Raw genomic sequence first — 25,131 nt, forward strand, 5'->3', positions numbered from 1 at the left:
GAGGGCGTTGGTCTACGAAATTCCATTTTAGTATGCGTGCGGAGGAAGCACGACGTCAGTTTTTCGCAACGCACAACCAACGTTCATCGCGGGCGTTGGGCGAAAGTCTCTCTTCCGCTGGTGCGTACTTCAATTCCTCTGGTGTTCTTTTCATCGCCTTGTATTTAAGTAACTGTTTCACTTCTGAGGATGATAAATCATAGTCGAGGAACATAATAAAAATAGCCAGCCAATACGAGCGTGTTTTCTTCGGCAACTGTAAGTATATCGCAGGCTCTGTTTAGCGCCGCCTGGAAGACGAAGCCGCTTGCCAGTTGGTCAGCGACGGTGGAACGCCAATTGTGCGTAAATGCACGTTCTTAATTTAATTTAGAGTTTAAGCTACTGGCGGCGTACTAACTAGCTAGAGTTCGCACTTCGCACCATGGCTACTTCGTACGACGAACTGTTTTTTCACTGAATTCCTACTTCGTTAATATTTAAGACTTTAAGTACGCAACTTTTCTATAGTAGACAGAAAAATGGCTGCTCCCATTGCGCGTAAACGGATAAATTAATACTGCAACTGACTAAAAGCTCTATACGCCGTTAGAAGAACTGCTATATATACGTGACTGTTGTCAACTTGTCACAAATTCACCATACCCAACATTTTACATAAAATACGTAATTGGCCTTTTGTGGAGAGAAAAACTCTTTGGTAAGCTAAGGTAAAAGAATGGCTGGTTTTATCGCCTTAGATAAGCGACCCCTGCCCACTTTAGTGAAAATGTGCGAGAGTATAAGTAAAAGTGTTTAAGTAAGTATTATATGTGCAAACACGAAGTTTATGTTAAATCTTCATAGTTTTATGAAATTAAAGCCGATGTATATCCTAGTTTAGTTAACTACTTATTTGTCTGTACGGCATTTCTGTCCGTCTCCACAAAATAAGTACACCATTAGTTACAAATTTAATAGATATAGTATTAGTTGCCTTATTTATAGTGCGCTATGCGTGTGCCATACAGGATGTCCGATTGAATAAGTAATTAAGCAGCAATCTTCGCAAATCTTTAGTAGTTTCCCATCTCATCGTCTGGTACGGCCAAAGGTTACTGCATAACCTGCCCCGTTCGTTATTCACCTATTGGCATCGTGTTGACCATCATGGTCACCACGGTGTGTAGTCGGCACTATATTGCTCGGTCTACGGGAAGACAGTGTATATATATACCGCTGCTGTGGAGTTGCGATGTCTTTCCACTCCTGTTTTAGTTGAACTGCTATATTCAAACCGTCTTTGGACAAAATGGTTCTGCATCATTTGAGCCACAAATTTTGTTCTCCTGCATCCATCCCTTACCAGGTTTCGGGAGCGAAGTTTTCTCGGCTCATCTATGGTACAACCGTTGTTGTTCTTTCTTTGTGAGGTTTTTTGCACTGTTCGTATTTGTGAAGTTTTTTGCACTGTTCGTATTATTATTTATTATGCTCCGAAAATTAAAGCCGAACGGGAAAAACACACTGCAGTGTTGCTGCGTACTGCGTAGCAGCGCGTACGCGAAAATTGATGCAGCAAACAGCGCCGCATTAGGGTTCACGTACCATTCGGCGGTTTACTACAATACTTGTATTATTATTATATCTACTACGAGCACCAGATGTCAGTCCCCATATATTATTAAATTTTGGTATTTATCTTGTTTAAGGTTAAAACTTGATCATTTGCACCGTTGCACGCGAAGATTTAACAGGTTAGCTATGGTTTAAGATTTAATTATTTTAACAAATATCAACGTACTTCTCAGTTCTCACTCTACTGCGAAACCCCGTGGAGACGATTTGTGGCAAAAATCGGCTATCCGGATTTTGGAATATATATTTATTTGCGCAGTAATGAGATGAATCGTTTAATTGTGTGTCTGAATATTCTATATGTACATATTACATAAATAAAATTACATATTAAAATATGGATCAGCGGAGATAGCAATTTATAGGAACGTTACTGTGCGTACGTTTTTCTTATTAATTGTCCTCACCATCAGTCATTCAGACAAAACTGACAAAATTTTCGGGATAAGACTTAGTCAAAATAAACTGACTATGGATGCCTGTCGGCTTTTTTTCATGAATACTACCAGAGAGTCTATATTATACTTGTATTATATGGTGCATATACGCTGGTATACCATTAATTATAACTATGTTAGAGAACCATAGTACGTGCTATAGTATTACTGCTTTACCTGTGTCACACATTCTAAGTAGATCTGTAATGTGACCAGTGACAGACCACTGTAAAGCAAGTTGTTTACGTCATATTTACGTGTTTACGTGGAGGCATAGCCTGGAATTATTCGATTTAATTTCGAATTTATCGAAACTATAAGCACTATTAATTACTTAGGTAAACGGCATGCTTCGCGTCCGGCCGGAATGGTTACTGTAAGTACCAAACTCCGAAAAGCTCGAAGTTAGGTAGTTCCGCGCTGCGCATTTTAGTTCAGCTGATTGGAGGAGCTTTACCGATTTTGGTCGAAATTTTGGAATTATAAAAAGGTTAACAAAACATTTTCTGATAAATGGTGTTGATTAGTATCACTACTCGTACTATGCTTGCGTTGCTAACTTGTATGCTAAAATATGATTAATTTCATTCAGAATAAATCATCATGCAGATATAGTCTTCTGTACAGCGTACAGAGCACGTATGCTAACTCTTTGGTAAAAATTGGTTAATTTATAAAATTTTAAATGTACTCTTGAGAAGAAATGTATAAATATTATTGTTAGCTTCTGAATACACGTCTTCGTAGAATCATATGTTTTAAAAATAACGGACAAGACAATGCTCACCCGCGTCTCGATCCCTTTTCGATAAAAACACTGATTCCATCCGTCATCACTAGTTTTCAGACAGTCCTGGCAGCGTTGTATCGAATTTTTCACAACTCGGCGCGCTTCTGCATTATGCTGGTTCACGGAATGATATGATGCCGTCGAAAATTAGTTCTAACAGAAACACAGAAATTTAATTTTGTCACGCATCGCGTTGCACAGCAAGATCTCGGTCTCTTCGGTAGGTTGTACGTGGATGTAAGTTTAAGTCTCAGCTCTAATTATAAGCTTTAAGAGTAAATTTAAGAAGTACAGTTGTTAATGTTAAACTAACATACTGCGGCTGTAATTCTGCAAGAGCAGCACTGTCGCTGGCAGAGAAATGCGTGACCTTAACAAAATCTCCTGCAAGCTAAAATTATCGCAAAAATAAACTACAAGCAGCTTATTATTCTCCTCAACATGAAATCTCTTGAAACATTATTTCTCTCTAGTTCACTTGGCTTCGTAACAAGATATTCACAAAACTAGCTTTTGACCATGATACGCTCGATTTCTTGTAGCGAGCGCTCAAGCCTGGCATTTAATAATTTTGCTCATCTACTGTACATAGCTGAATTATTGCAGGCACCGGCGCCGAGCACCAGTCACCCATTTTTTAAATTTTGTTCGCAGGTTTTTAAAAATAAGTTATATAACCTTCACTGCTCGTACCTACGTAATTAGTTACTAATAAACAACTTAGCCGTTTCATCGGATATCAAGGCATATCTATATGCATAATGCATGCATCGGGGTAAATTTTAAAAGAAATATATAAATACCTCGTTGATAATGCGCTATGAGTACAAAATCAGTGTATCTTTAACTAACTTAATTAGTTAGTAATTCTATTAAAATTAAATAAACAATAGTCATTACAAATTTACATTAAATTTTATACTAATCGTAAATCAGGTACATACGTACAGATCTAGAGTAGTACTACTCGAAACGGACTTTAAATGTGTTCTGTAAGATACAGAGCCGGGAGTTCTGTAAAAGTGAATCTACCAATGGTACAGCGCTGAATCTTATAGAGCGTTACAGAGCAACGAGACCACGGTTTCTAAAAGCCCCCAGTTACCGTAGTTGAATTGGTCAACGATTTATTCATTTTTCACAACAATTTTGTGGCGGTTTCCTTTCTGTTTTTCTGGCGATCTGAAGTTTTGTTACGTTAAGAAATCAAACGACTGGGGAAAAAGCGAAAGGCCATTGCATGTAAAGTACGCTGAGGTATTCCTCGCGCTGACGGCTATGGCGAAGTTGCTTGTTGCCACGATACAAATTCAAACATGCACAGTCGGAGGCAGCTAAAATCAGTGAACAAAGCAGACCTGGAATGTTGATTCGATAGAAACAATTAAACTCCCGTTAATTACACCCTCAAAACTTGAAACTTAAAAATAGGACTTATGATTAGACGTACAGCGGACTGTGCCTCCACATCAAAAATAACTTTGACCTAGCAAGAAATGCGAGTTCTGTATCGTAACGGAGCCAGGAGAGTTCCTTTTACAATGGACACCATAAATGTGGTTACACTTAAACCGCGCGCAACCAGATACTTATCTGTACTCAGACTGCCATTTCCGTGCTGGCCATCGGCCTGCTGATGTTTACACTTGCACCTTGCACACTTCCCAACGAAAACCATCAAACGATATCTCAAAAGAATGAGAAAAAAATTCTAAGAATTTTGATACCATACAAATTCGTTTTTGTTTCATCTAAGAGAAAATCGAGGTTCCTGAAGTTTCCCGTAGACAAAGCATATGCGTGAAAACAAACCAAACCGTGGATTCAAATCCTATGCTATTTCTACGGGAAACTTTAGGAGCCTCGATTTTCTCTTAGATGTGATAAAAACCAACTTGTTTGGTATCAAAATTCTTAGAATTTTTTTCTCATTCTTTTGAGATATCGCTTGATGGTTTTTGTTGAAAAATGTGCAAGTTCCAAGTGCCTGAGTTTAGCATACGAGTCTACGCGCAATGGACATGACCGACTTATTTTGGTCTGCTGTTGGTCTTGCCGTTAAAATATCGGTCCTCGGACCGATTGTCTAGTGTAACCACATTTATGGTGTCAACTGTAGATACATAACACTTTAACTCAGCCGTCCAATCAGAGGTACGGGGGTGTGATCGAAAAATTACAGAACTTCCGGCTCTGTATCGTACAGAAGGCATTTAAAGTGCCTTTCGAGTCTAGCATCCTGTATCTGTAGCACTTCCTGTATTTCGTAGTGGTGAATCTGGTGAATGGTGATTGAATGAGTCCAAAAATTAATTTCCTTCTTGCTCAGACCTGCCCTGCCGCCCAAACGACGGCGTCTACAATTTCGTCGAAGCTACAGCGACCAAAATTTTTGATTTTTCATCCTTCTCGAGCATTAAAGACAAGAGTTTTTGAGTTTGAACTTTGAAGTATATTTTGTAAGTGTCAGATATCTAGTTGTTGTCAGCGAAATCAATTTACGCGCGCACGTTTTGCAGCTCTGTTGTTTTGATAGTTGATACTCCTTTAATTGTTTTGAGGCAGTTTTGCTAGTATTTACCGTAAGTAACCAGCTTGCGGCCTTGCGTGCAACCATGAAGCCTGCGCTTGCAGCATATCGTGGGATACTGCACGAGATACGGATGTTGAAGCTCCAGGTTTGTGTTGTGGGATTTCTGTTTTCGTTTTACATAATATACTGTAGAAGTATGCTTACCTTTACTGTTTTACTTTATGCCTTCATTGTGCTTGTTAGGCTAACAGGTGAAGTCAGTGGTTATTATGCAACTAAATGTAATTGCTTTCAGAATACTTTACGCCAGGATTTAATCAAATACGTTAGCACGCAGTTTAAGAGGCACAAAGTTACGGATGAGAAGTATTGTCGCGCTAATGAAAGTGCGATGTTCGTCGCTGATACCTACCTCTCCATGCTGAGGAGCTCCAGATCACATAATGTACGTACAAGTAGCTAAAATAAGGTGAATTGTGTTAAAATGCGAACGGACTAACCGTGATAATCTTTCTCCCATCTATTTCTTTCGTGGTTTATCTTGGTTTATGATTATCTTCTTAGGCAGACTTCCTACACGGTGATTCAGTTACCCCTAATTTAGTAGGCTTCGTTATTCTCTTGGGTTCAGCAATCAGGAAAACCGTGACGAAAAAAATCGTTATCTTGAAAACTGAAACGGAGTATTATACGATTCCAAGATCCTTCGTATAGTATTGAAGTGTTGTTTACGCAGTTCGTCATAAATCTATGACAAAAGAAATGTCTAATCGTCTATAATAATTATACGAGTATAATAGTAATAGTTATAATATTAATTGAGTTTATCTCCGTTTATGCAGGTTACAGTTGCGGTTATTAATTGCTTTACTTATTTTTCGAACGCAACTTCCGGTAGCTTTCCCAAGTTTGAAATCCAGGCGTAAAAAAGTATACATAGAAACTCATTCGTTGCATTTTTCGGATCGCATTGTTATGATGCTAAATATAAGTAACAAGAATTCGGTTTAGGTGCTCACTAACCAGTATGGTGGAAGAGGTGAAAGAACAACAGCTGAAGCGGCTGCATTGGTGGGATTGAGTCTGCCGAAGACCACGTAGGTCTGTACTCTGTAGTTAATATCCATAGTATCCACCGGAACCGTCAACTAGCCACAACTAAGAACAAGCAACAGTGCGTGGGCGCAGCTGTAGTTCGAATGGATAAGGCTACAAATTCATGCAACGTCGTGGTTGTGAGCTATTTTAATTTAATATTTAATATAGTGGATTTGCGAAAATGTTTGTTGTGACAGTTTTTCTGATGTCCTTGTTGTGGTTGTTCGTTTCTTGCTGTTGTGATCGGGAAAATTTTAGGAGTTTGGAGAAGGGTGTTGTAGATGGCACTCTTAATCATTAAATCGTTTTATGATGAACCGTAGTGGATCGACACTTCCTGTCAAACAGTGTCGGCAAACGCGAATCGTGATCCTGGGACAGTAGAGTGCAAGTCCTGTATTTGTCCCGTAATAATTGGGATCGGTTATGGTGAATACCATTTTATGTTACACAATCGTGATTCTCTTTATCATTGCAGTGTACTCACAAAAAACAAAAGCGTGTCGTACATACAACAAATCAGATTAATGCTCTGTATAACTTATTCTATCAGAACAATAGTGCGCTACGCATTAGTGCACTCTCTGCACTCAGTAATTAACTGCATTTGCACAGAAGGCTTCGTTCGTGACAGTTCTAGTATTCGGTATCATCTGGGTTTGCTGCTCCCGGTGTCTTCCCTGGAGTGGGCACATAACCGGTTCCACTGGAACTGCTTGTTTTTCCACCGAAGCCTCCGTTGCCACCGCTGGACGCCGGCGCTGGAGCGTACCCTCCGGATCCTCCTGACGAACCTTTGTTACCGCTGAAGCGATTGATCAGTTTCGTTATCATGCTTTGGCTCAGGTTGTTCGTGATGTGCGCTCCAAGGATGCGGGTTAGAGTCTCCATTTTATTGTTGCTTTCGGCCATTGCGAGCACGGCCTGCAGTCCCCCTGTCCATTATAAACATAATAATTGACCATTTTATTTATACAAATGCTTACGCTGTACATAAAACACTGCGGTTGATATGCGGACTGGGCCAGCGGCAGTAGCCTAAACTCATTTTTTTAAAAACCTTAATTTTTACGTTTTGTCCATTTTTTTGTGAAGCAGTCTGAATACTAATTAATGCGAATCGATATAAAAGTTGTAATTTAATGTTACTATAAACGCTCCTGCAGTTGCATAGAGCCATAGACAAATCAGATACCGGTAGTTACCGATTTCATCGCTTACACTGATTTTAGTTACCTCGTCGAATGAATTCCCCGGCAAGCTCTCCTATCTGCAAGCATCACAGGTTACTGTAGGTTTAGCATGAATATGGACATTGTTTAAGTACGAGTATTAACGGATAGTAGTAGATACCAAGCCGATGGGTCTTTTAAAAAAGGAGAAAATTTAGAAAGGTAGAGTGTTGTTCGTATAAATAACCCCATACATAAGCATGCAGTTTCAAAAAATTATTATTTCATTGAATTCACCATATTTCTCTGCATGGCGCATGGCATCGTCAAAAAACAACATCTTCATATTTTTTTCTTTCTGTTAGCTTTTGTTGTACATTTTACAGGCACTTGTTTCTCTTCTACACGGTTCACATATCGGAAATGTACGCGACCAGCCATCCTTACCGAACTGAACATACTTCCGGAGCCACCTGATGTTTGCCGTGGAAGCCGCTTATGCACATCGCACGAAGGGCACTCTTTGCCAGGAAGTCCGTTTTCTTGGAGTGACCCATATAAACCGGAAGGAAGATAAGGATTTCGCGCATTGCATCCACTTTGCGAGAGTAATACTGATAACACTACGATGCTGTACAGTCCGGTTCTGATGTAACCCTTCATGTTGAAGCTGATGTGGTTGCTTACAATTAATTATAGCAGCCGTGCTCGCAGGCTAAATTTTGCAAATGCGTCAAGCGCTGGGTCGAAGGAAGTATGCTCTGAAGGAATAATTTTCCGTGAATATCGCACCCCTGTGCTACAGAGTACTGCTCCATTTGAATTTTGCCTTCTTTGGCAGAGTGCAGCATTTCGAGCACCGGTGCTGATTTCGAGATTTCCTCAAAACTTTGCGGCGCCTACTGCTTAATAAGTATTAACGGAATCGAGATTACCTCCTTCCCCGATTATCTGCTGGTGAAATCGGCTGTGGCGTCTGCTATCAACTTACCGATATTATCGCAAATTTTGAAGCTCTTATGCTATACACGTGCAAATAAATCGAAATTTCTTTAACTGTAACCGGTTTTCTATTAATTTTTTATACGATACCTGCACAAAATTACTCTTTTCGTTTGCTCAGGTTAACCGTAACATTATTAATTAAACTGGCAAAGACTTAAAGCTCCGTAAAAACTGCTCTCAAACTCTGTTCTCCTTCGTAAAAGGTCGGTTTTTGCGATACTAATTGCAATCACGCCACAAAAAAATTAATTTCAGTTCGACCACATATAAATTAAATTCCGTCCATATATAGCAGCTGTGCTCATGTGCAGGCAACTATACTTTTCTGACCTTTAACTGCAAAAGGAAACATGTATCATGTAACATCAGCATTAATAGTACACAGAAGATTATAGTTAGTGCGTAAATTTGCTCAAAATTCGTATTCGAAATACTACGCATTCGTCCATCAGTACCAAACCATAAATCAAACTTAAAACTGCCCTAATTCGAATCATCACGTCTGTTTCCGCTATACCGTCCATAACCTCGGCCGCTTCCGGTTCGTTCGGTGTCAGTATTTCGGGATCGACCGGCATTTCCATCTTGGCGCGATCCGTCGCTACCAGCATCCACATCATAATCGGCAACATCTGGGTTGCGGCTGCCGGCCGAGGAACTTGCACCCGAACTAGAGCTGGAAGGTCGACGATCTCCAGGCCGAGAATTAATAACTGAAACACCAGTCTTGGAGTTACTTCCAGGCAGCGGATCGAAATCCGAACCACGATTCCCCGTTCCGCTGGGCCTTCGTCTTCCGGTATTAGTGTCATCGGTTCCGGACCCGGATCCAGTTGAACCACTTGAACTGGGACGTCGCGGCCGATCTGGATGGGAATCCACAACGGAGACGCCAGTACGGGAGTTGGAATTTGAGTAGCCGCCGCTACTAGCTGAACCTGAGGAACGGGAGCCACCGCTAGCGCTTGGTCGGTAGCCTCCCGAGGAAGAGGAAGAAGATGAACTGCCGCCCCATGAACCTAAAATCTGACTGACCAAGTCGTTTCCATTGCCGAAAACCATTCCCGCTATCGCCGAGCCAAGATATCGCTGTAATACTCCAGATTGATCATTACTGCTGCTCAGTTCGTCCACTCCTCGTTGTCCACCGCGACTAAAAAACTGGCTGGCCAAATCCGACAGCTGCAAGCATAGTTTTCTCAATTACAGTTGCATTTCCATTCACAAGGAAAATAATAATGGCGATGACCTTCCTTATTACGGCTGTGAAATCAATGTTTATACGTAAAATGATCAGTATTACAATGTGTTTTCTGCATTACTTGAAGTCAGTTAAATATAATCAGCACATAACGTTTAGGTCCGTACTATGCTTGATATTTCCCGACGTTCACGTCCATTTTGAGGAACACTGGCTGTCAGCACAGGCAATATTGTTGACAGCACCAGAAACAGAGCCGCTCCGAAAATTACCACGAAATTGGTTTTCATTTTACGCCGCACACTTATGTGATTCCACCAGACGCGCTAGTAGTAACTTTATCTCGTTTCTTTTAAATCACAGGATGGAAGAATTTCGACTGTGTTGACTTTAAAAAATTGTGGAATTATATAAGAAGTAAGAAACAGCGCATTGAAATCAACTATAGTGTTCTACTGCAGCTGGTGAATCACTATCGTACAGAGTGAAATTTCACAGGTAGCGCAAATTCAAATAACCCAGCTTTTGCACGGATTATTTACGATTAAACATTAAGGCGATACATATTATGATCTCGTCATGGCTAGTTACAGGAATTGTTGTGATACAGATCGCCTTTTGGATATCTCCAGCAACCTTTGCACCAAACTTTACGGTTGACACTACTTACTCATGATTTACATGGGGTCTAATAGTAGCGCTTAAATTTATTCTACGGTACATACAATTATTTTATGAAATCAGACAACTACGAAACTGTATTAAAAATCGTACAACACTATCCACAAAGGCATCTAAAGACTGGCCGACAATTATTGCCGTTACGTTGCCTTAACAGGATCGTGCCGAATAGTTCATGAACGAAAATAACTGTATGAGTCTTATGCAAATTATGTAGTTATTTATGTTTTTTGGTAGTGGCCAGCTGCCAAAACGCCGGATGAAATTTGTGGATACAATTCGTACAACATGATATGGAGCTACCATGGTTGCTTTTCTAAGAAAGGTCACCCGTTAACCGCCGATAACGTTCTCGATCATAATTATTTCACAACATCGCAGACTCTCGTAATTTAATCGTATTTACTCGAATTTAAAAACTGGAGACGATTTACGTGCTAACTTACAGCGTTTCGCAAAAGCCAATGCTTATCAACATCGAGCAACTTGTCAACGGTAATCTCTGCAATACTGTAAAATCGTTCGCTTCTGACACTGGCATGATACCATATTAAATCGATGTTTTCATAAAACAATGCTTTAAACAATTAAATTATCCAAGAAATTTTGCAGCCAGCGACGCTAGCATGCCGGAGTTGCTGCTTGACGACTGGCTCCCTTCGCCCCCAGAATTCGAAGAACCGCTTCCTGAAGAACCTCTGTTCATGACCGCTCCAACAAGTTTTCCTAGCATTCCCTTCCCAGATCCGGAGCTTGATCCGGAACCCGAGTTAGAGTCGGATCCGTGCTCCGAGCCACTGCTGCTGCTGTCAGTGTTAGAGCCTTTATTCATTCCCATCAGTTTGCTTAATATTCCGCCGCCTCCAGATCCACTGGACGTTGGTTGCTTGTTTACACCAATAGCCCGCCCTAAAACTTGGCCAACAATGCCCTCACCCAAAACACTCCGAACGGCATAGTTCGACACAAAGGATTGCAGCGCTCCCATTTTATCTGCAATACGCAAAAGTATAGATATCACCGTATTCGCTATCGAACGTTAATTACAAGTTGTACAGGTAGTTCTGGTGCTACTGGCTACTGATATGCGCACACATGTACAATTGATATTGTTTTAATACGATAGAATACTTAATACGACGGAAATAATCAATACCATACAAGTTAAGATTTTGTTGACCATGCTTCAACTTTTACGAAATGAAAATAATTTAATACAACATACTGATATTTGTATGTTGAAAGGATCTTACGATTTTTTTACCTGAATTTCCTTTAATGGTTTCCACTCCGCCACCGAGTATGAAAGCCTTGACAGCATTTATTAACTAACAATAAATACATACATAGTTAGGACTTAGGATCGACATGGGATCTTGGATGCAGTGCTTTGATGTATCCATGCTTTCTGCCGCATGAAAATTGCTACTCTTCTCAGTCAAAAAGTTTCGCGAAATGAAATCGATGATAGAATCTCTTAGAAAAGCAGCACTCGTATTTAGGAACTCACCATGCTGGTTAAACCGTCGTTTTGCCGCTTGGCTCGGTAATGATAATCAGCTGACGCAGCGAAGGATAGCGATCCCAAAAGAGCCAGAATCGAAAATACTGAGAAACGCATTTTGTTTATTTTGATAGAAGGCAAGAATCACTACAAAAACAGCGGGAACTTCGGAATTTATCAGTGGTGAAGATTTCCAGATCACCCTGTAACCAATGGAAATAAGGCGCTCAACGGGAAGCTCAGATGCAAGAAAAATCTTCTTCAGACCCTTATCTCGCAGGCTACAACCGCGTTATTGTCATGTACATATGCAGTGGGGGAGTAGATTTTCCAGCTGCACTGACAGAATGGCTACTGTAAAGTCCGCTTTGTGCAGGCAGGCGTGCGCTTAATAACTTCGCACTGTTAGAAATCACAGGTTTGCTCCGTTTTGAAACCGGATTTTTTTTGCAATGAAAGTGTGACTGCATAATCAGCGTATTTGTTGGCTGTATTTTTAATCAACACAAAGCGCTAGAGGTGCCCTGTACCTTTACTTAATTTTGCTCCCGTATAATAAACCTGTATGCATGCAGTTAAGTAAGTTAGTAGATACCGGTAGATGGTAACTGATTGAGAAGTGCAAAACATCGGCAATATACTTTGTATTATTTATAACAATGCCGGCACAGGGCATAGCAGATTCATGATGCAGAAAAATCTACTTGTGGATCAGGAAAATAGCTTGGCATGGTACTCGGCATTCGGTAATTGCAGAACCAGTGTGACTATTACGTGATTGGGTCCATAATCTGGAGCAGCAGCTAACCGCCTGTTCAGTTTGGCTCAAATGAACAAAACTCACGACCCAGAGTAAAATACTTTTATTATTATAACTATCGCTTTGGTGTAACAAATTGAGTATCTCTGCCACATCATAAAAAATTCCTAAAGTATAATCCAGAAGGCAAAAACCGCAAAAAATATAAATCACCACTACTGGCATCTCGTAACCCTAATCCCGCTTGTGCGGCAACAAAACGACAAAAAATCCCAAAAACCGCGAAAAGGTTTGTGCCCTATCAAGCAATTATTTTGCGCTGTCGTCGTCATCCGCTAGTTCTTTGGAGCACTGAACTTTACAAACGTTGTCCGCCAAAATTTGGTCTGTGGTGAATTCTTTTTTCAGGTCTTGACAATTGACGCTGAGTGATCGGCAATCCGGCCCGTTTACTGTGCACGAACATTCTACGCACGGCGTCGCTCTCTTTGACTCGCCGATCTCCACTCTCTTACCACTTACAGAACAGGCGGAGACCTCCTGGAATGGGGAGAGGTCCAGTGATGTGATATCATTACAGCTGACATGCGTATTGGAAAACGTATCCGGGAGATCGAATACGGATCGTTGAATCTGATTGTAAGTGTCCGAATTTTGGCAAACAAGTTTGGCCATGGTGACCTTTTTTATTGCCGCTAGTTGTGCTGCAAAATTGCATCACATATAGATACGACCGATCGCAAAGCCATTCAGCAACATATTAACACAGTTAATATTGAACTATACTATCTTTCCGCCATTAGAGAAAGAATATCATTTATGGTTTTAATTACCTGGTGTGAAGCGCACAGTCGTGTCTGAATTTTCGTACCAAAACCTATCGCACTTCCGTAGCCGGAGAAATTGTTCTCCGATAATGCAGGCAAAAGTTGGACCAACCTAAATTAGCATAAAATGACTTACATTGCGGAAACGGCTTACAGGTTTCAGTTACTTGGCGCTTACCACACTATAAATATATATTCACGCAAACATATTTTAAAATGCCATAAAGTTGGCAACCAAAATTCCGGTACTTACCAGCCCTCCTGTTACTGGCAGCTCCACAGTACCTCCGGTAAACAAATCAATATCATCCACATGGCGGTAAAGTTGAGCAAGCCGGTCGACCAAAAACTTCGGGATATCCCCCAAAAGGTCATCGAACGATTTCGCCTTTGTCATATTGCATCGTTCTCTATACGCGTTGTATCCAGCCAAGCCGTGGTCCCTGCCGCGTTGGATGTTAATTGCGACGAGATCTGTTCCTAACGGACGGTTAGGGTCTTGGAATAGGTGATTGGCCAGTGCATCGGAGAAGGAAAAGTCAGCATTCTGCGTCGGTTCGATCGTTAATCCAATCAAAATCTGATCGACACCGAGACTTTCGTACAGAGAATCGACTCGAGAGAAATGCTCAAACAAGTTGAGCGGTTTGAAGAGGTTGCTTTGGAAAGTGTTGTCATATCGTCCCAGCCGAGCGGGGACCAAACTGTGTCCGAAGCGGAAAGCGGCTGTTGCAAATTCGTTGCTGATAGTTGCATCGCATGTGTCGTCGTATTCATTGTAATACCTGTCGTACAGCATTGCGTAAAAGATGTGATGTTCCGAAGATTCAAAAAAGCATTGCTTATGTTCAAAATAAACTGTAGGCTTGTAAAGATTTGTAGATCATCACTTTTAAGCATTAATTAATCACCCGCTTTTTTTGAGTGCAAGTCCAAAGATATTGGCAACTGGCTGTCCAACGACGCGAGGTATCCATTCGTTGTAAGTGATATGCTGCAACACTGCGACTAAAATTCGTCGTGTTTCATCAAATACGCGCTGGTCATCTACAGAAGCAAAAACAAAAGTTGAAATTTTAAACCAACGAACACATTCTAAATTAGACAGCGCATGCAATGCAGAGTGGTTGATTTGTAATTACCCCAATGGGGATTCAGTCCCCTGAGTTCGTTGGCAATTCGGTTATGTTCACGCACCTGAGACATACAGGTAAATCGTAATTAATTTTAATACTGTACGGGATAGACCTAATGCAGTCGCAAACGATATTAATAACTATGGAACTGTTACCCAAACGGTATGCATTGCACTGAGCCCGGGTTGCTCGTTTGATCGTGCGTCTCCAGCCAGAAAACATCGATTGGCCCGATTGACACTGCGGCATTCCTGGGATTCGACATCGTTCTGATTTGTACTCTGCTGCAACAAATCTTTTCCGCCTTGTGGATGCCTTGTAGTTATCAGCAGTCCTGGAAACGAGTTTTCTGGCTTATGTTATTTTTAAACCTTTCAGTTTTTAATGTGGGACAAAAGCCGTTTTTTGTAGAGAATATTGATTAACACACAAACTGCCGTGGAACGAATAAAATACCATTGTTTAGTGATCGGAGTCTCCTTGTAAAGCAGCGCGAAGTACCATAAACCATCCCTCCATCCAGATACGAGGACAACTGATTAACCTGTTGCCGTCGACCATCGGAGCCCTGTCTGGACTGGGAGCGGGTGAAACTCAGGCACAATGGGCGACCGCGCTGGTCAAACGACGCCATCACTGGATCGCCCTGTGGCACTCGGATCGGACGGCATTCTTGACTAACAGTAAACTGTGAATCACATTCCCGGCAGGAGAGAAACCCCCCAGTGTTGCTTGTAGCCATCGGTGTGTTAGTAAAATCATGGTCGATAAATTGCCCAAATTGCATCAGCAAAACCTAAAGCAAATATGATTTGAACTGTCTATCATTTGTGTCATCATAGGATGTCCAAATTTGCATTAGAAAATCAAAATTTGTAATGTCTGACAGAAGCAAAACAGTGCTATAAAATATGCAGAGTACGAGAGCTTACCATTAATTCCTGAGATCGTACAAAAGGTCAAGCGTACCGTATACTTTGGATGCGGCCGGTCAACATCTGTCAGGATATTTGTGCGGACAGCCCTGACCGGAGGAAGCGATCCTCCCGCAGCACTTGCGTCCCTTTGTTGTCCCACTCCTAGACAAAAACTAGTGTTATGCAGAAATTCGAACAACGTTCCGAAAATGCTGCTGCTTGGAGAGAAACTTTATTATTCCAAAAACTTGACTTACCATCATCATATTGTGGAGCAAGAAAACGAGAAAATATCTACAGAAAAAAAGATTGCAGCATCACATTAATGATGACGAATGTAGTTGGCTGATATTCAGTCAGCTTTTTTACTCGATCTGTTTCGCCGAATTCGGGATGGTTTAGATTGTTGCAATGACCGGAAATTGATCGGAATTTGGAGGTGGCATCACATCCTTGCCGCTTTTCATCGCAGCCATTATCACTCGGCTGGAAATTTTGAAACTGATTAACTGGCTGAAGCTGGCGACTTTGGCGGAAGTTTCCAAATCCACCTCCTCCAAATCCGCCTCCTCCAAACCCAAACCTATAGGAAACAGTGTTTAGATGTAAAAATGGAGTTTTGCGATACAGATGAGCTTATATATTACAACATCAGTTCCTGCTGCCGATTTTCATGCACGAAAACGTAGAGCGATCAACTGTACAGTACCGGTACGTACTTCAAAAATTTACTGCCAAGCGTCACCCTTTTATTTTATTGTTCTCTGCAGCATATTCTCTATATGTAGAAAGCGGTATCTGGATTAGCTTTTCTTGTGGTTAAGCATGCCAAACGTATTCTTTTCACTTTATGCTTTGCCAGCTTAAATAGTACCCTAAGCTGACCATGAAGGCCACTCGCACACTTACTGCCGACGGTTTCGAATTAAAATCGGATCAGTTTCATTCGAAGGGCTCAACAAATCGATATGGAACAGAGCCGTTTCTACGCCAGAAAAAAATTCAGATATCATTTTCCGAACTTTGGTGTTCAGGGCAGGTTCTTACGTTCTCTCCATTTGCTTAAATCCATCGCAGGAATATTTCGGCAGTCAATGACGGCATTCCTTAAAAATACTTCTTTTCAAGGGCACGTTTTGGACAAGCATGGGTTTCGATTATGTCACTAATTATGTATTACATACAATGCTTCATCGGGCAGCAGCATGGCTTCCGGCTGAATATTGGTGAGGTTGTCGGCGTTATCGCAAATCAGTCTTGAGAGCGAAGATTTCTTCAGTTCGTTTAGTTGGTCTGAAGAATAATATTCATCTAATTACAGTGAAGCAACAGGTGAGCGCTATAATTCGCGTAAAATATTTGTACCGCTTTTTTGTAATTTATGAAAATCGACTTACTTAAAGTGAATTTTGATGGCGGAATATCCATTTCGTACCAAAATCGGTCTCCATGCCTGAGGCTGTTAAACTGTTGACCAATAACGCAAGCTAGTACAGGTCCCACTAATGAGCCCTTGGATGGCACTTCCGCAAAGGCGGCTAAAATTTTGGTTGAAATCAATAATTCGTTGCTGAATCACTCCGGAAGAATTTTGTCAATTACCAGCAATTAAATCGATGTCATGTACGGACCTAAAAGAAGAAGAGATCTTGATTTTAACCCAAATTGGGGGGGTTTTTGCTTAACGTGTAATTATGTAAGTGCATGATGTACGTATTGTATTTTCAGATACCAGTTCTATACAGTATGTTCATGCTTATTGTTAGAATCCGATATTCACAGATATTATAAGTTAAAACTAAAAAACTCAAAAGCACGCTTTTATGGCAAAAAGCCATTGCAGTACTTGAATATTTTCTTGAATTGCGCAATATCTTCAGCGGTCATAACGCCGTCCAAGTCTTCATAGTTCAGAATGTTTGGTAAATCACACTGCTTTCTCCAATTCGTGTAGCCGGAAATACCGTGATCTCGTTCTCTCTGCAGGGAATACATCAGTCAGAGTTTTAAAAATAAGCTGCTTATTTTTGCAAAAGTGGTAAACACTTTAGGCATTTACAGCATAATTTGCTGTTACTGACTTAGACTACTCTGACAAAAATGTATACTTCTACCGTTCTACGTACGTATACAACACATAACCGCTAATGTGGAACATAATATAGTTTTATAGTTGTATATTATGTAGATACAAGTATTGTATGATATATATGTGTATGACCCACAAATTCTTATGACTAACTATAAGAAAAAATAAAGGCTGTCACTAAAAATAACACGAACGTCCAGTAAAATTGACTTTACTTGCAGACGCAGTCAGTCTACCTGAATAACTAACGATAATAAGTTCATGCCAAATGACTGCTCTGGACTTTGCAGCCAGTCATCTAGAACCTCTCCTGAAATTCCGCCATGCTTCCGGATTGGTTGCCTCACCATTCCTCTTATATAGCTATCCATTTCGTCGTTTTCCAAAAACTAAAATTGCATAAAATTCTGCGATATAAATATAAAATATCCAAAATTAATTTATTTTAACCACCTCAGACTGTTGCAACACATCTTTAGAAATTAATCGTCTGGACTTTGTGTTGTTCCAGTGAACGCGCAAAATTTTGTCATCCAACATTGTCAACCATAATTTTGACCCAACTGTCGCAAACCCATTGCTGGCACTAGGATCTGTCTCCATCCTGTAACCTGCGCACATAATATCGAATTACAAAGCAATATTAATACTATCGTACTGTCGAAAACTTTCCGGTAAGTTATTAAGGGCGTAGCATGGGCATACGCAAATATGAGCCAGCACAGACAATTCAGTTTCTAAGGAAAGGTAGCAAAGCTAAAGCAATACATACCATTGTAATAGTTGATGTTCTGTAATGTCAGATTGTGGTCTCTAAGAGCGCGATGGTCCAACAGGATGGGCAAGTACTCCTTAAAAGTAATGTGTTGGATTTCTGCTATCAAAATTTTTCGTGCGGTCTGAAAAAGCTTTTCGGCATTCCAGTGACGGTTTAGCGTCGAAAGAATATTCGCCAGCCGGTTGTGTTCTCGCATGAGTCTGTAATAAATACATACTTTCATCCGGTATCGAACTTCAAAACTACTCATACCCGTATTAAATGCTACGGAATAACACCTACAATATTTTTATTGCTGCTAATGGTGCGTAGCCACTCGTGGGAGAGGTTTCTGACTTGTGAGAAGGACACTGTCCTTCCGATGTCTCCGGTTTCTCGCATTCTTTATTATCCAAAGGTTTTACAAGTATACCCTTTCCGTTTGGGCCTTTCTGCATAGGCAGTAATCCTGCAAAAATAATTCGAAGAACTTGAAGCCTAAGAAAAGCAGTAGTGTGCGGAATGCACTACCGAAGTTTTAAACCGAGAAGTTATTGCTCATGCAAATGTGATTCCTGGTGTCACCGTACCATTCTTAATTCCAAGCGGATCTCGTTGATCAGAAGTTCCATAAATACTGGATCCATCCAGGAAGTGGCTGGCCAGGTTCATCTGCTGTCGTGCTTGCAGTTGGCAACCGATCGCCGGTGCCGATAATGAGCGCATATAATGCGTACAGCTAGACCGGTCATTGTCAACAATCGGAAAGCATTCCGGATGTATTGTTTGTAAATCCCCACAACAAGAGACCGCCATACTGCCGTTGCCAGCTGCCGAAAATGCAAGTAGGCGGTAATTTACAACTTTACGTAATCCCTGTGATCATGACACTGCCGCAGACTCACCGGCGTAAGATACGCTTTGCGCCAAATCATCCTCCAGCAGCATGGCCCAGACTGGTAGCAGTTGATTGACATATTTGTGGTCGCCGATTGCTGTTTTCCTGAACACTTCACTGACGCGGACCGGTGAGGGTAGACGGTGCCCGAGACTATCTTGCGTTTTTGGGCCTGATACACCATCGAAATATTCACCATCTTTTGTCCGGCTGAATGGCGTAAATTGTCGGCCCCAGTAAGGATGCTGCACGTTGTTGCATTCTCCGCTAAACGATCGAAAATGCGCTGCGTTGCACGGTAATGTGCTAATCGGGAAGGGGCAACTGGCTTTAATGTCTTTCGGCAGGGCTTCGCTATAGTCGTTCAGGGTTTCCGGGGCAGCACCAGAATGACCATTTCTACGAGTAAGTGAAGCATATAGTATATACTCGTTTTCGTCAAGGTCTATAATATATGCACCCTCGCTTCTGTCAGAGAATGACGCATTAGTACAATATGTCAATCAACCAAGCGGCAATTATGACATCTATTATGCAAGGCCCAACCGCATTTACGGCGCTGTACCGGAAACGGTATTCGACGTGCCAGAACCATGATTATTTACCTTTGAGCAACAGCTGCCGAAATATACTCCAGCTTCCGCGAGAATGCTGCTACGTTCCGTGGTTCATCCGCTAGAGAATTGTACGTCAGCCAGTCAAAATGTGCCGGAGATCCTTCTCGGACTATCTGGTTATGATCTGGAATCAGGCCTCAGTTAAAAGAACAAAAGCATTTGAAGTTGAAGAATAACCGCCTGTTTCTGGATTTAAAAGAAAATAAAATTACGGCATCTTCTAGTTTTCAGCCACAAAACTGAAAACTAAAACCGCTATCACTATATCACCAGTAACAAAATAATTGCCAGCAATGTACTCGTCTCGTTATTATTATGTCAACCGATGCTGGAATAATTAACAGGCATCTAACTGCAACTCACGTTAATCTTAGCGTATACAAATTGCAGATAAACTACATTATTACAATTTACATCGATTTCAATTTTACTGTCGGGATGCTGGAACAATAAAAATTCAACAATTATCATTCATTGTAAGGATCATTGCAGCGACCAGTTGGAGCTACAGATAATATTTATTGTTAATAAAAACGACTTGCAAGTTCTATGCTCTCAATGACCACTCAGTGTAACACCTTTCTTGGTGCCATTTATTTTGGTAAATTTCATCGTATGCAGAAGTTTTGCAAATTTTGCTAAAGAATAAAACACATTAATTTACGATAAATATACCTTCCGTTGTGCATGGATAACAGGGGCTCGTCTGATGAGCACATCCTCCTCTCATGGCAAGTACAGAAAATAACAAAAGAAAACCAAACAATTTTTCGATACGCATTGCCGCCCAAAACAGCCAATAAAATTTTCAGTACTAACTAAGTACTCATAGTTGCAGATGCAGTTGCTTTCTCTACGTACTGCATAGACAGTTGCCTTAAACATATATAGCAAAGGCAAATGAAATACTTTGAAAATAACATAGAAATTAAGTACTGTATTTTTTACGTGATTATAAGTGGGCGCAACTCCAAAAGCTTTTGAGTTTCCACCCCTTTCGTTCGGCCATTTGGTTAGACTCAAAGCAATTGCAGTTCATTTTAAAAATTATAAGTTTTTAAATAACTGTTTTAAAATTAGAAGTTTTTAAAGATGGCCATTTGCCATTATACTAATGTCTAGAGAGATGCACCTGGTATCTGTTGAAATCTGCAGGTTTAACTGACTTTATGCGCCGTTCCCGAACGAGATTCCGGCGATACTGTTGGCTTTAATTTGGAAATAAAAGCCCGTTATTACTTAAATGCACTACATGTAAATACTATGCAGGCTCGCCGGTGAGTCTGCCGGCTCGCATGGGAAACACTGCGGTTACGGAAAGCGTACAGAATTTTGATCATTCGATTGCAAGCCGAAAAATTTACAATATCAAAAAATTTCCAAATTTTGGTTGCGGACATCACTGAATTTTGGATGCAGCTGATCATCCCTGTGGTAAATAATCTGCGTAAAATGCGCGTTTAAGCGGCAAAACACGAGGCTGTTCAGCTGTTTTCCTGTCTTCTACGATCCTATGTGTTAATAGGCGGTAATCCACATCAGACGCGCGTGAGAGGGAATGATGGATTCATATGAATCCATCAAGAAAATTAGCTTGGTAAAACGATAATCTATTAAAATAAGATTTCATGTTTTTTTAAACGAGTTTGGAATTAGCGAGATTTATCCCTCGCAACCAATTAACGTACACCAAAAGGCGAACCAGTACGTACTCATAACAGCTAAAGCATATTTGTCCACTGAATACTTTGCATCTTACCGGACAACAGCGAAAGCTGTTCTTCAGATTTCATGCTTTCCTCTCGAAGGGTTGCATCCCGAAACCATGTGTGAAATGATTGTGGTCCAATAATGAATCCGAAATCGACAAATACCGTATCGTTGCCGGTTTCCGCGCTGGCATTTTGACCACTGACACCGGCGCTACGGTTACAAACATAAAATCATGATCAGTGAATATAGTCTCATTGTATTAGCGAATTAGCGACATTTGTTAAGATACCTTCCGGTACTCTTGTTAAAACAGATCAGAACAGGAACAAGGATAGATAAAGCGCACGCGGCCGGAGTTCTTCCAGACATCGGTAAGGCCAAAGCAAATAAACAGGGCAAAAATAACTGTGCGACTAGCTCGCTGACTTAAAGCACTTGGTCAGTTGGCACAACCGCGTCGTCAGACATGGACACAATTCGCTACAATAACACCGCGACCACGTGCGGTATTTATTTATTTGCCCAGTTAATAATTCGGAAAAAAGGCGATCACTGCTCAAAAGTGTTCGGATGCATGTCGAGACTCGGAACAATTTATAAACTTAACGCTTATAGTACAGCGGGGAGATTTTTATTGCAAGAAAGCTATACGTGCTCCACCTCGGTGTTGTATTCGTCCAGTACCATGGTAAAACGAAGCTTAGCGGTCCAAAAAATGCTTAGAAATCGGTTTTATAACGTTTGTTGGCATCCCATTGCCAGCGGTTGCTCTTACTATGCCGATTGTAGGACAGTCTACATTGCCAATGATTTTAATTTAGCTTTTGGATGCTGTGCAGTCGGCATGATCACGTGATCATTGGCAACAATTATCTAACCAAGAGTTATTAAGTACAATAAGGCAATATTGTCGTGAATTGAAAACTGCCGCTCATCCTTATTGCCATAGACATTTGTGTATTGCTGCATTTTGCTGTATAGTTTGTACCAGTGAAATCATTAATCAGTGCTACACTTGCTAAATTTGTTATTCAATAGTTGGCATTCTCAGATATCCTAAAGACCTAAACATAAAAGTGTTTCTCATCAAAGGTACCATTATTTCCTGCTTCCGCCTTCTGCACTTTTATATGTGTTCATAAACTGATTTAATTTGGTTATTGGCCGGTTATCTAATGTGCTATATTCTGTAAAATTTTGTAAGAATCATGTTCGTAGATTTTGCATACATTAGTTTATTGCTTCGTATTTTGCTTCTCTGAATAGAGTTCGCTAGAGCCTAGAACAACATGTACAATCTCTGCATCCCGCGGGGAGTATGCCTTTTGATGGCTATTATCCAGTGTTCAGTCATTTGATCTTTGCCGTAGTCGTGTTGCAATATTGGTGAAATTTTGACTTATAAGTATAGTTTTTGATCGGTTGGTTTTGTTGTTAGTGCGCCACAAAACGTGATAACTGAACGCGAATCTTTGATAAGCTAACACTAGTTACGAGTACCCCCGAGTAAAACAGTTTGTAAAAAATACGGTGGCTAAACGTCAGTTAAAGGCCAAAATTCGAACATGTGTTTTACTCGGGACCGTACTGTTATATTTATATGTAATACGTTATCGATTAACGAATGTTCTTTTGCATGTTAAACCATAATGTTCTTTTGCAGAAGAACATTATGGTTTAAGCAGAGAGAAACTTCACGAATCATCACTGAATGCATACATGGAGGTAGCCGCTGGATAATGACAAAAAAAAAGGAAATTGAGCGATCATGCGGCACATAGCCAGTCGGCGTTTAACGTTTATGAGCCCACTCTGGGGCTCGCAGACATTTGGACAATAAATTGAGCGATTTTTCGCGCACTAGATGGCGGTGACCTGGATATGAACAAGAAAGCCCGCTAGTGAAAGAACTGAGGAAAACCTTCGGGAAATGACTGGAATTTGGAGGAAACTGCAAACTCCAAGGCATCGAATTTAAATAACGATTTTTGCAAAGCTATCTCCATAAATATTAGTAACATTCGCGGAATGTGTGGTACCGATAGATTTTGTAGATTGACAGTTGGGAAAGATGGCATGCGCAGTCCACGGACAGGATAAGAAATTAAAATATGTTCTTAATATTCTGAATGAACTGTAGAAATGACTAAAAAGCGAACATTCCCAAGCAATAGAAATGCGAGCGTACATCGACAGCATCAAATTTCTTGTGCCGCAGTTCAACGGAATCACTGGGATCACTTCGCCTAACATGCCTCAACATCCCCAACATCTCTTTACCCAAACATCTTGACGGCTCTACAAAACACAACTTCCTACCTATACGCATACCGGACCAGCTATTGTATCCGAGTATTCAGAACGTTGGCTTCTATATAGAGCCTATTTATATGGCATAACAGGACACTTGTTTTGGACTCAGCTTATGGATGCATGCATAAGGAATATCGAAAACACTTATTAATAATTTATAATCTTTTTTTAGACCTTTTATTGTACTTATTGTTAGGTATGGTGCATGGTATATATACAGCATTTATAGGTCTTTCGTGTGTGTCAGCATCAGTGAAAACCAGAAGACTTATACCCGGAATCCAATATGGCCCCATGTAAAAATATTAACATTAATTTTTTAGCGTAATACGAGTATCTGTAATTCTATACACTAGCTACTAAAATTATGATAATGCAGGATGAAAATTTAACGTTACAATTTTAAGACTGCAACAACTGGGCACAGAATGTAGTACTTCTACTGAAAGTTGTGTTCCTAAAGCTGCTGCGAATATTCCACTTTAGGCACTTGTCGCAGTGAACGCCGGTTAGCAAATGGCGCGTTAGTGGCCGGTTCCACGGGATGCGCCGTTATGGGAGCGAGTGACCTACATAGAATGCCGAAACCGGTCCGTCGCTACAGTGCATGTATTGTAGGTTCAAAATAAGGATTTTGATTATTGCATCTACTGTACCTGCAGAATCGATATTAATACTATCAAAAGACAAGAGCCCACCACATACGTAGCTGAAAAGGGAAGGGTAGCAAAATTATGATCGCAACCGGGAGACCCTGATAATTCCTTAATACAATGTCAGTACAATGCAGTACCACTGTTGGTGTACGTATTCCTGTTGCCAGTTGTGTCAAATGTATGTTTTGTTTTTCCGGTTTGAACAAATCTGAAGTTTCTATTTTTACTTTAACGTCGCACTAGAGATCTTAGACAAAATTGACCCGGTATTAATTTATGTAAGTCGGAAAATGTTTATCTGTGTATGTTTTTCGCGTTAAGATGTTTGATCGTTTCTACTTCCCGGGTAAAACTATACGTACATAGTATTTTATATTCTACAGATATTTGAGAATAATAAATTCATGAAG

The 25,131-nt window shown here is 40.6% G+C and overlaps 3 protein-coding genes across 4 annotated transcripts; all 3 read right to left on the bottom strand.

Annotated features, from left to right (window-relative positions):
• Window positions 1-6,926: 6,926 nt before the first annotated feature.
• LOC129590769 (protein rtoA-like) lies at window positions 6,927-10,397 on the bottom strand. 2 transcript variants are annotated; one of them, XM_055486141.1, is made up of 4 exons: window positions 10,021-10,397; window positions 8,095-9,834; window positions 7,712-7,745; window positions 6,927-7,410 (listed from the first exon to the last, which is right to left on the bottom strand). In XM_055486141.1, the coding sequence occupies exons 1-2, from the start codon at window positions 10,141-10,143 to the stop codon at window positions 9,136-9,138; spliced, it is 822 nt and encodes a 273-aa protein (XP_055342116.1). In that variant the 5' UTR covers window positions 10,144-10,397; the 3' UTR covers window positions 6,927-7,410; window positions 7,712-7,745; window positions 8,095-9,135. The 2 variants fall into 2 exon arrangements, with proteins under 2 accessions (XP_055342116.1, XP_055342117.1); XM_055486142.1 differs by having other exon boundaries at window positions 7,697-7,745.
• A 515-nt stretch (window positions 10,398-10,912) lies between these two features.
• Window positions 10,913-12,469, bottom strand: LOC129590770 (putative lysozyme-like protein). Its single transcript, XM_055486143.1, has 3 exons — window positions 12,045-12,469; window positions 11,799-11,862; window positions 10,913-11,527 (listed from the first exon to the last, which is right to left on the bottom strand). The coding sequence occupies exons 1-3, from the start codon at window positions 12,153-12,155 to the stop codon at window positions 11,127-11,129; spliced, it is 576 nt and encodes a 191-aa protein (XP_055342118.1). The 5' UTR covers window positions 12,156-12,469; the 3' UTR covers window positions 10,913-11,126.
• A 336-nt stretch (window positions 12,470-12,805) lies between these two features.
• LOC129590786 (uncharacterized) lies at window positions 12,806-22,426 on the bottom strand. Its single transcript, XM_055486160.1, has 25 exons — window positions 22,042-22,426; window positions 21,799-21,962; window positions 20,028-20,163; window positions 19,430-19,821; window positions 19,115-19,354; window positions 18,828-18,993; window positions 18,540-18,745; window positions 18,221-18,378; window positions 18,004-18,156; window positions 17,525-17,658; window positions 17,281-17,309; window positions 17,076-17,216; window positions 16,863-16,971; window positions 16,726-16,784; window positions 16,588-16,663; window positions 16,048-16,261; window positions 15,936-15,972; window positions 15,731-15,840; window positions 15,218-15,557; window positions 14,917-15,095; window positions 14,768-14,822; window positions 14,537-14,672; window positions 13,879-14,410; window positions 13,632-13,737; window positions 12,806-13,502 (listed from the first exon to the last, which is right to left on the bottom strand). Exons 1-25 carry the CDS (start codon window positions 22,119-22,121, stop codon window positions 13,108-13,110), a joined length of 4,347 nt encoding a protein of 1,448 aa, XP_055342135.1. The 5' UTR covers window positions 22,122-22,426; the 3' UTR covers window positions 12,806-13,107.
• Window positions 22,427-25,131: the final 2,705 nt, after the last annotated feature.

Source organism: Paramacrobiotus metropolitanus, unplaced genomic scaffold (genome assembly GCF_019649055.1).
Source record: "Paramacrobiotus metropolitanus isolate TYO unplaced genomic scaffold, Prichtersi_v1.0 Parri_scaffold0000042, whole genome shotgun sequence".
Lineage (NCBI taxonomy): Eukaryota > Metazoa > Tardigrada > Eutardigrada > Parachela > Macrobiotidae > Paramacrobiotus > Paramacrobiotus metropolitanus.